The 12,006-nt window shown below is 40.3% G+C and overlaps 1 protein-coding gene across 1 annotated transcript in view; it reads right to left on the reverse strand.

Annotated features, from left to right (window-relative positions):
* Positions 1-12,006, reverse strand: part of PI4KA (phosphatidylinositol 4-kinase alpha) — a 205,370-nt gene that overhangs the window by 188,499 nt on the left and 4,865 nt on the right. The window contains exons 4-5 of the mRNA XM_030219598.1: positions 4,912-5,000; positions 3,292-3,364 (exon numbers count right to left, since the gene is read on the reverse strand). Of these exons, the coding sequence (XP_030075458.1) occupies positions 3,292-3,364; positions 4,912-5,000 (162 nt within the window). The remainder of the gene's footprint in view (positions 1-3,291; positions 3,365-4,911; positions 5,001-12,006) is intronic.

Below are 12,006 nucleotides of genomic sequence, written 5' to 3' on the forward strand. Positions count from 1 at the left end.
ACTCGGATATTCAATGCTGGGCCGTTTCCAGTGACCGGCACTGAATATTCGGTTTACTTTTGACAAGTTTCAACTTTACTGGCCAAGTCAATATTCAGTGCTGGCCAGTTAAGTTAAAACCGGCCAAAGATAGTCCTGCTATTTTGATGGCCTAATTTGGCCATCAAACTTAGCCGGTGATACACTATTAGTGGATAGCTGGCTATATCACGTGATACAGCCAGTTATTCGCTAAGCGCTGACTGCGAATATTCAATGGAAGATAATCGGCTATCTCCCACTGAATGTTCACAGACAGCCGGTTAAATGCTATTTAACTAGCTAGGACCTGTTTCTGGCCTGTTAAATAGCGCTACTATCGGGCGGCTAGACTACAGTCTGTGTTCACATACCTAGAATGACGACATATTTTTTAATTTTTCAAAACTTTATTGCAAAACAGATGCAAGCACTACAAAAGCAGAAGTAATATAACAAACCGTAATAAAGTCAACAGCCAACAAACTCCACCCCTCCCCCCATCTACCAGCACCCAAACCCCTCCCCCCTTATAGAAGTGAATGAAAAACAGTTAAGATCGAGATCCCTGAGTTGAAGCGGATCTCCATGTTTCATAAACACACCAAACTTTAGAAAAAGCAGCTAAATGTCCATGCCTCAAGGCAGTTAATTTGGACATTTGAAAAACAAAATCCAATTTTTGGAGAACTCGAGACATAGATGGCAGCAAGGATAGCTTCCAGGATTGGGCCAACGCCAATTTTCCAGCAGTAAACACCTGTATTGCCAACTTGTGATGCTCCACTGTAAACTCTAAAGGCTTAAGATATTAAACGCAGTAAGTATCATGACCATTGAGGATAATGTTTATGTAAAATTTGCTGGACTAAATTCAATATAGAGGTCCAAGACAGCTAAGCCTTCAGGGCAAGCCCACCAGACATGATAAAATGTGCCCCGGCTGACACAGTTTCTCCAACACTGATAAGATGCCTGAGGAAATATCTTGAGCAGTCGTTCAGGAGTAAAATACCAATCATAAAAACTTTTTAAACCCATTTTCAACAAGGTTACTAGCTAGCGAGACTTTAAAGAGGTATTTAAATCCTTTCTCCCAACAACCTCAGGCATAGGTATTATTAAGGTCAGCTTCCCACTTATATAGCTTTGTAAAGGGGTGTAAAACAGTAATAAGGCCAAATATAGGAAAGAAACTACAATTTGGATTATTCTTCCCAATGTACATCACCTTGCATTTGCCTACATTAGTGGCCCTGTTTACAAAGGTGCGCAAACATTTTTAGAGCGTGCACAAAATTAGGGCGCGCTGTGTAGGCGCCCACAAGAATATTGTGGGCGCCTACACAGTTAGCGCACGATAATGGTTAGCATGCACTAAAAGCACTAACGTGCCTCTAGCATGCGTTTTGACAATTTTGAATAGTTTCATGTCATCTGCAAATGTAATCACTTCACTCATTCGTTCCGATTTCCAGATCATCTATAAATATGCTAACTTTAAACAATTTTTATTGATGACAGAAATAGATGGAAACTATTGGTAACCGACAGAAACCCTGCCAGAACAGCTAACACCCACTCAATACAAAAAGACAAATACAGTCATCAAACTTTTAACCATTTTAACCTCTCCCACCCCCCTCCTACAGCCCAGCACCAGATTTATTGCCCTGACCATACAATGATCAACTGCACATAAACATATAAGGTAGTCTTGCAAGGAACAGATCAATATCCCCCAAAAGAATAACAAATCTAACCTAAACCCCAATCATTACTACCCCTCCCACCTCCCCCCCCAAACTCCGACAAATCTACCCACATTGATCGTAATACTACTCTTGAATCTCCCCCCCAACCCCCAAAACACTGCTCAATTCACCCCCTGCTATACAACCTATCCACCCCAAGGGAGCTTATTGACTACGCGCCTGCTGCAAAATTTTGTTCAAATATGCCTCCCACACTACGATAAACCTCCACTGCCTTCCCGGGGACCAACTTGCTCCTCTAGACTCCCATGACATTAATTCATGGAGCTTATTCCTCCAATGCCAGAAGGAAGGTGGGGCAATCCCGAGTCCAATAAAGAAGGTTGCATTTCCTCCCCAGTATACATGCCTTACCCAGAAACAATTTCTCACCCCTTGAACCCTCCTGCCACAGGCCAGGCGCACTAAATAAAGCTCTCTCAAAAGTTAATATAATCCTGCGCCCTAACACCCCTTCCAGAAATTGACCGATTGCCAACCAGAACGAAGAAATCAACCTACACTGCCACATACCATGAAAGAACGTTGCCTCCATCCTCTTACACTTCCTACAACAATGCGAATCCGAGACCCCAACACGAAAGGCCTGTCTCTGAGAAAAATATGCCCTATCTACTGTTCGAAAATGGCACTCCCGCAATTCCGCAATATGCACCAAAAGTATGCCACTCTGGAGAGCCGATAACAGCAACTATGCTGAAACACTCCTACCGACCTCTGTACTCCATCTATCCGCAACCGCCACAAAGTCCCGAGCTTGAGCCAGCCTAAAGTACCGTGAAACCAAGAAACTGAGATTTGTCCCGCTGCATCTTATAAATATGTTAAAATAGCACTGGTCCCAGTACAGATCCCGGCAGCACTCCACTAGTCACCCTCCTCCATTGAGAAAAATGGCCACTTAACCCTGGTCCAAGGCAGCAAAGACTCACAGCAGTAAGTGAGCCAGGAGCTTAGCAAAAATTTTAGAAAACCGGTTGGAATGACGATATGTTTGACTCATATGTTTGGAGTGGAGTAGCCTAGTGGTTAGTGCAGTAGCCCAAGAACCAAGGGAATTGGGTTTGATTCCCACTGCAGCTCCTTGCGACTCTGGGCATATCACTTAACCCTCCATTGCCCCAGGTACAAAATAAGTACCTGTATATGACATGTGAACTGCTTTGATTGTAACCACAGAAAGATGGCATATCAAATCCCATCCCCTTTCCCTTTCTCTTCCCTTGTCTTTGGTCCAGGCTTAGGACTCAACCTATTTTTTATACAAGTACACAAAAAGCTTTATTGAAATGCATAAAAAACAAAGAAAGATAAAAATGTCAGGCCTACACCTGCCTGCTAGCTTTCCCCAAATTGGCTGGAGCAAACCACCAGTGCTATAACTGTGGTCCAGGTATCACCAATTTCCCATGCACACCAGAGACAACCCCATTTATTTCTACAAAAGAGTCAGTTATTACTTAACATACATCATCATAAGAAGTAGAATGACTGGTACCTTTATCCTGGGTTTGAGGGGACTGACACATTCCCAGTAGAAAGTGCATCACACCCAGAATGGTTTCTAAAATCTGAAACATGATGAAAAGAAAAATCCTGTGAAAATATTTCCATACAGACAACAGCAGAATACAGACTGTGAGCATAAGGGCAGACAAAATAACTTCATCTCCTGAATATAGTTCTGTATCCCGATGATACTCAGCTGCAATCCACTTTAGCCTTTATGATACAACAAAATCTTCTGCCACTGCTCACAATTTAACAGACATAAATCTGAGCAGACTTCATGGGTCAGATGGTCCTTAACTGCTATTATGCTCACAGAGAGGTGAAACTTTCCTGACTCTGTGTTGCGGAACAAAAAGCACTTATCAAATGACATTCAGTGAGGAGACCACACGTCCTACCGCAACTTAAAATAACAGCAAACTTAAACAAGCCTTGGAATAGATTGAAAAGGCTTTGGAAAATCTTTGCATTATTAGGCACCAATGCACAAAAGTCCCTGTAAAAATTTTGTTACTTTTAGATTGCCGGTAAAAGTTAATGAGTTTGAAATAGTGAGCAATGCTCATAGGAAATCTCATGCAAATGAGCTGCTCACAATTACAGAAAAGCAGCTTGGTAGGGAAAGTGTCAAATGCATGCATAGAACAGCCACCTGCTAAGCTGTGCATGCATAGGACAGTCACTCACTAAGTGTCAACACTATGCGCATGTCCAGAACAGCATCTGCTATGGACGTGCCTCCACAGCGTTCCACTGCTATACATGGCTTTCTTACACACATATAAGCAATAAACCACCTGGGCCGTGAAAGTTTCTTTTTCTGGGGTTCCACGCCAACTTTCACTCTCCAGGGGGTTTGTTGTTTATATGTGCGTCTATGAAAGCTGTATGTAGATTTTTTTTCAAAAGTACAGGTACCATAGGCGCGCCTCCACAACATGCTTTTTTGTTCTAAAACAACTTCTTCACAGTGCTGTTATGTGTGGGACACACACATGTGCAAATACTATTTAAATATGACAGGAGACTGCTCCGCCAAGAAGCCACCATCATGCTACGACAGCTCCTGACCTCCTGTAAAATTTCCTCGTTAGACACTCCTTTCTGTGCTTCGCTCAGAATGCACATTTAAATACTAATCAGCTGAATAATGTGCACACTAAACTGGATTGAAACGGTCAAAATCAGGCATTCCGAGCATGGTTACAAGCAGCACTTAGGTCAGTTTTACTTTGCCAATAATATCAAGTGCTTTGGAGAAAATTTCCAGTGAAGCAACCCTATGAGCCTGCTGAAGTAGACTATTTAAAAAAAAAAAAAAAAAAAAGGTATTCTCCTAATCCAAGAACATTTTCTCTCGATGGTTTTACAAAACAAACGTAAAATACAATGAGGGTGTGTTTACTGGAACATGCACCTATATTTATATATTTACTTAATACATTTCTATCCCGCCAAATCCACAAAGCTATTGGTAGGCCTCAAGAAACAATCTTCAATTAAGACAAAATAATAACATTGAGTTAAAACAACATTATAAACTTTCTGTTTGCATCACTTTTAACAGAAGTACTTCTGCCACACTATGACATATAGGCATTCCCACCTGTACTCGGAGAGCTGGATCCTTGTGAGCAACATCGGATAACATAGTCACCAGGCAGAAGCTGAAGGTCTCTGCAACCGGAAGCTTGCCTGCAGAGTACAAGAAAGGAGCCACTACATAATCAGTGTCTCTCAGCAGAACTGCATCTGTAGCTCAGGGCAAGAGGAAATACAAAAGTGCACCCTCCAAATTTAAATCAAATTAAATCAAAAACAAATCTTGTATACCGCTAAAATCTCCTTTTCAGGGTTCAGTGCAGTTTACATCATTGAGTACAAGACAAGATGAGACCAGTTCTTTAGACAGTTAAGGGATACAACGTAGTAATGGGAAATCATATAACAGTCTTTGGAAATAAAAAAGTTTTTAATGCCTTCCTAAAGCTAAGATAGCTATTATCTGACCTAATAACAAGCGGTAAAGAATTCCATAAAGAAACTCCTAATTCAGGGAAGAGAGAGCTAAAAATCTTCTGAAACTGAATTCCTTTACAAAACAGTGAGTAAGATCAGTGGTTCTCTCAGTCTGTCAGATTGAACCATACATAATGATGTTACCTTAATCAATAAGTCAGATGTGAAGCCATATAAAATTTGAAAAACTAAGCAAGCAGTTTTAAACCTGATTCTTTCAGCTATGGGAAGCCAATGCAATTTAACAAGACATGACGACACTACTAAATCTATTCAGTTTAAAAATCAGTCACTGCTGCTGTGTTCTGTATTACCTGCAGTTTTTTTTATGACATGGAGACTTAATGCCAAAAAATAAGACGTTACAGTAATCTAGATGTGGCATGATCAGCATCTGGACCAACAAAGCAAAAGCTTTTTGGTCAAAGAATGACCTAATTAGACGTAACTGTTTCATTTTAAACAATGTTCTCTTCCATAATTGATTAATATGGGAGGAGAACGTGAAGGAGGAATCGAGCAAAACCCAAAGCACTCTAGCTTCAGATTCTACTGCAAAGGTTTTATCATTAAACAGTGTTAATGAAGTTGAGACCTGAACTTCCTGATTCCGGAACCACAAGATCTTGATTATTTGCGCAGTTTTAATTTATTTATCAAAACCCAATTCTGAATAGCATTCATCTCAGCTGTTATAGACTAGATTAGATCTTGATATCAGAAAGTTATTGGTAGGAGAAGCAAAATATCGTAAGCGTAAGATAATAAAAGTTCATCTAACCCCAGGCGTACTGAACCAAGAGGACATAAAAAAATTGAACAGAACTGGAGAAGCAGAGATCCCTGAGGGACTCTGCATTTTGGAGACCAATAGTTGGAGAGTCATTTATTTTATTTTACAAAGTAGCCTTTATTTTACAGAAATTCACTGAACCATTTAAAAACAGTTCCAGTTATTCCTATCTGATCCAACTGTTCTAGTAACAATACACGATCAACTGCATCAAATGCTGCCGAAATATCAAACTGATCTCCCTTACATAGATATTGTTTAACGTATATAGTTAGAATAAGCAATAATGTTTCCGTACTATGTGCAGGTCTAAAACCAAATTGTGACCAATGTAAATTTGAAAATCTTTCCAGATACAGAGAAAATTGTTTATTAACATAGGTTCCAACATTTTCGTAAAAAGGGGTATAACTGCCCATTGGCCGGTAACTTGCAGTCAAAGTTATATCTAGACCTGAGCCCTTCAGCAAAGGAATAAGAAATATTTTGCCCATATCTAAAGGAAGAGAGCCTGACTCTAACAGCCCATTAAGTCTGCCCATCAACCATTGTTCTGCCTCAGCTGGAATGGATTGAAACAAAAATTCCAGGCAGTAATCAATGAAACAATGAGAGTGTGAACATTTCTGCAACAGTGATCTTACACCCCTCAAGTGCCAATAGTTGAAAAAATATCCCATCTGATCTCCCTTAACACCCTGAATAAAGCATAGACTCATGTCTGAAACCAACTTAGAATTTGATCACTTTTTCTCTATTGGATTAACTTTAGATAGATCAGACCGGATTTGAATGATCTTATTAGCGAATGTCAGCTAATTCTTGAACAGAAGGACATACTTGATGCATATTATCAGTAGTAGGGAATATTAAACTTCTTATTAAGGTGAATAGTTTTTTTGTTGTCAGGAATATCCTGATCTACTAAACTTCTGTAGTAACTGCATTTAGATTCAGCTACCTTCAATTTATAGTGACAAATAGCAACCTTCCAATTAGATTTATCAGCAGTAACTCTGCTTTTTCGCCATTGCTTTTCAAGATGTCAGCATACCAGTTTCAACTTAGATAATTCTTCCAAAACCAGGGAGATTTCCTGACTGCCTTCATTTCTTTTTTACTAGTGACAGGAACAATTTTACATAAAACAGTAATTACATTAGCATCCCAAAAAGATTTAACCGATTCTTGATTTGGAATCCAAGAGGTTCAAGAATCTTTCAGCTTGATCCAAAAACTGGATTCATTAAATTTTCCCCCTAGTGGTTATCAATTTAGAAGGTTTGCACTTAGATAAGCTCGACAGACAAATATAAATAGTAAAGTCTAACTGGTATAGGCTGCCACTTAAATGAGCTAATCAGGCTTGCTGAATGAGAAGTAAGAAAATTCAAAGAATGGCCATGTTCATCAGTTGCACCCTCAGCAAACATAGTTAGCTCACTCACATTCAAAAATGATTTGAAGTTATGAATGTTGATATCAACATCATTCTCTAAGTGTAAATTTAAATCTCCTAGGAAAACTACCCTAGAAAATTGGGACATAGTAGACGAAATAATCTCCAATAGCATGTAATACTCCACCTGCAGTAATACTCCACGTCTGAGCTAGTCAAACTATACAAACCACAATAATGGAAAAGTAGAAAATTCCTTCCCCTTCTTCATGTCACTCTGTCTTCTCCAACCTCTTCCATGCCCTCAGCCCATGACAATCTGTGTTCAATATCTACTGGATTCAGAAATCAGTCACAGAAGCTACAGTGCATAACCCACATAAACAACAAAGCTTTTGCTTAAGGGTAGGGCATGTAAGGCATGCTGTCTATGCTGTTCCTTCCTACTGCTGCATTCAGTCTGTCAGTAACTTAAAGATCCCTCCCTAAATCCCTCAATGTAAACTCCAAAGCGTAACTGCCCACTACTAAATTTAGTTGCATGGACGGGCCTTCAGCATATTCTATAAATCACACTTCTATAAAATATGCCTAAATTTAGGTATATATTTTATAGAATACTCCTAAGCGTATTTTTTTTTCGGTGCTGATTTTTTAGCTGTGATATATAGAATCTAGCCCATAACACAGCAAGTGGAAAGAACAGAGTTTGGAACTGGTTATGGTGGAAAGTAACTTACATGATGAGTGGAGTTCCCAAAGAGGCATACAGAGGGAGATGAAGAGGGGACAGGTAAAGAGGAACTATAGAATTAATGTGCTTGCTGGCAAACAAAAGAAGTTTGAACTGTCTGCAACAATCTATGTATTATTTAACACATTTATAAGTGACATGAGAAGAAGAGAAAACTCAATGCATCAAACTACTTAATCAAAGGAAGGAAAGATGAGTTAGCACAAAATGTTGACCCTCAGGATTATGCGATTTGGCTATATCAGAAACTTAACACCAAAATGCCAAACTCAGAATCTGATAAGTTAGTTATGCTTGCATCAAATGAAGAAGTAGCGGAGAATACTTGGAATTCATTCCACATAGTGGATGACAACATGGTAGAGAAACTAATGAAGAGCCTATCGTCTACCAGAGCTCAGATAGACCCTTGCGCCTCGATAATATTTAGATCAATGCCGGAGACAATTGTTCCCTTTTTGAAAAATCTAGTGAATAAATCACTGAAGGAAGATGTATTGGTGGACTCGCATAAAAAAGCGACCGTTAAACCTTTACTAAAAAAATCATCACTTGATGTAAGCATAATGAATAATTAAAGACCCAATTTCAGTCATTCTGTTCTCAGCAAAAATTATTGAGAAAACCGTTTTGAACCAACTAATGGAGCTTGTAGAAGAAAGTCATTTGTTAAACGACTCTCAATATGGCTTTCGACCAAACCATAATGTGGAAGAATTAAGGATTGGAATGGACCAGAACATCAATTTCTGCGTTGTCACACTCAATATTGCATCAGCATTTGATACTACTGACCATCAGCATCTACTCAACCAATTGTCAAATTTTAGCAATGGTGGACAAGTCCTATCCTGGTTTCTTTCGTACTTGCAGAAGAGTTCACGTCAAAGTACATGACACAGTTTCCACTAGCTTCCTAATTGCACATGATGTACCACGAGGTTCAGCCCTCTCGGCAGTACTGTTTAACTTATTTATGGCATCTCTAGGAGCTGTTTTCCAAGACCTACACATAAACCAAAACAAACACTAAGATCCGAGACTTCCCATCAGCTCTGTTTACCTTCCGCTAAATCATATAATTATATTGAGACAAAACTGGGGGCCTTCTCTATCGCTGCCCCATCTGTGTGGAATGCTCTAGCCAGATGCCTGAGATCATGTGAAGATACTCAAAATTCAAGCGGCTGCTAAAAACACATCTGTTTGTGAAAGTCTTTTTGGCTACATGAAGACTTATCTGACTGACCTTTCTCTCGCTTTATCTGCGTTCTTTTTTTTTTTGTTTTGTTTCTTTTCTGATTAGGACCAGCCTAGTGATCACGTTTTAGCTTAAAATACTCAGCGATTGTTACATGTTGAAAACTATGTATGTGACTGTTGTTACCCGCCTTGGATAAAGGAGGGATATAAATGTAGTAAATAAATAAAATAACATGCTTACAAAACACGTATCTACATAGAGAGAGAGGCGGGTTTGGAGGTGTTCCCAGGGTACAGCAAAACTGTATCTGGTCAATGCTGCTTATTCAGTGCTTGCTGCATAAGTAAGGTGCACAAGTCTAGTTGCAGTGAAGACTTTTCTTAACGTTATCTAAATAATCCAGTGATTCCCAAACCTATCCTGAGGGAACCCCAGCCAGTCAGGTTTTCAGGATATCTACAATGAATATTCATGAATTAGATTGCCATACACTGCCTTCATTGCATGTAAATTTAATTCATGAATATTCTTTGCAGATATTCTGAAAACCTGACTGGATGGGATTCCCTCAGGATAGATTTGGGAATCACTGCAATAAACTATCAGAATAATTGTGTTGATATGTTTAGGCCCTCGTGAAAATGTTTTACCTTCATCCCACTGTTAGATTCTTTTGTTTCTTTGTTGCAAAAAGGGCTGTGGATTTCTGCATGGATCTTTTTTCTAATTTACAACTGGAGTTCTTTTCTTTAGCCTATACACCAACATGACCTGACTGTCAGATTATCTGTACTTGCTATACTATCTAAACTATAAACTATATGTTGAAAAGTGATGTATCAAGTTTATAAACTAATTAAGCAAAGACAACCGGTTATACTTTGTAACATCTATGCACCAAACACATTCGAAAAACAATTTTATACACAGCTTATTCGTACATTGCAGGGTTTGGGAGGGATACCCATTATAATGGGGGGAGATTTCAATGAGGCAGCAGATCCAGCACTGGACAGGTCTAAACCAACGGGGAGAGAGCTGGCCGGACCTCGGAGGGGAATAGCAGCGCTAGAAGAGGCATTTGCTGTGGTGGACGTGTGGAGAACACTCAACCCTCTTGAGAAGGACTATACCCATCTATCGAGGGCCCACTCCACTTGGTCCCGAATTGACTATATATTTGTCACAGATGACTTATTCTCACAGGTGGATACCGCTCGGATCGGTCCAGTTGTGGTCTCTGATCATGCCTGGGTAATGCTGAGATTGCAGTTAGATGAGGAGAGGAGAGGCGATAAGGTGTGGCAATTTCCAAGCTGGTTATATCGGTATGGGCAGTTTCTTCCCCACTTGGTTCAATGTTGGAAAGACTTTAGTAATACTAATGAGATTCATAGGGCGGATCCAGTGCTCTACTGGGAGACTGCTAAGGCGGTTCTCAGGGGAGAGACTATAGCGTACACAAGTTTTAAACAGAAAGTGAGAAAACAAGAGATACTTAGATTAGAGAAGAGAGTAACTATGCTGAGGCGACAATATAGTGAGGGACATTCGCAAAGGCTCCGGGTTCAGCTGTTAGAGGCACAACAGAGTCTTAATGAGCTAGTGCATCGTATAGTTCAGAGGTCCCTGGCCTACTATAAATATCGGCTTTATAAGTTTGCTAACAAGGGAGGGAGGTTTTTGGCGCGGCTGATGGGCAGGAAGGCAGGCTACCGTAAGGTGCTCACGCTGGCAAATGAACAAGGGGCCATGGTACATCAGGATAGTGAAATCTCAGGAATATTCAAGAAATTTTTTGAGCAACTATATCAGCCGCAAGATGACCTAGTCACGCCTAGCGAGACTTATCTGGCTAGTGTGGATCTGCCCAGATTAGAAGATGAGGAACTCAGGGCATTAAATGCAGATTTTACGGTGGAGGAGGTGATGTGGGTAGTTAAGCAGAGTCCCTTGGGGAAGACACCAGGTCCGGATGGAATGCGGAATGAATTTTATAAGTTATTGCAGACTGAAATTTGCCCGATTTTGACTGAGGTCTTTAATTTAACAGTTCAGTGGGGATCCATGCCATTACATATGAATCAGGCTCACATAACAGTGCTATTAAAGCCGAGTAAGCCTGCCCATCACCCAGAATCATACCGACCGATATCACTTTTGAATTCAGAGGCTAAATTTCTGGCTAAATTGTTAGCTAATAGGTTGGCCAGGTATCTCCCTGCTTTGGTGGAGGAACCGCAGGTGGGATTTGAAAGGGGAAGGAAGATAGCAAAGAACATGCGAAGAATAATTCTAGCTCTGGAAAAAGTGCAGAGGGAGGGAACACCAGCAGTGTTAATTAGTTTTGACACCGAAAAGGCTTTCGACAGGGTGGACTGGGGGTTCCTTTTCGAAACACTTAAGGCATATGGGATGAATGGATTCTTTTTACAGGCTGTTAGGGCTCTATATACTGACCCTCGGGCGCGAGTCTTGGTTAATGGTCTAGGGTCGGAGTGGTTTCCTATAGGCCGGGGAACGCGCCAGGGA

This window comes from Microcaecilia unicolor, chromosome 11 (genome assembly GCF_901765095.1).
Source record: "Microcaecilia unicolor chromosome 11, aMicUni1.1, whole genome shotgun sequence".
Classification (NCBI taxonomy): Eukaryota; Metazoa; Chordata; class Amphibia; order Gymnophiona; family Siphonopidae; genus Microcaecilia; species Microcaecilia unicolor.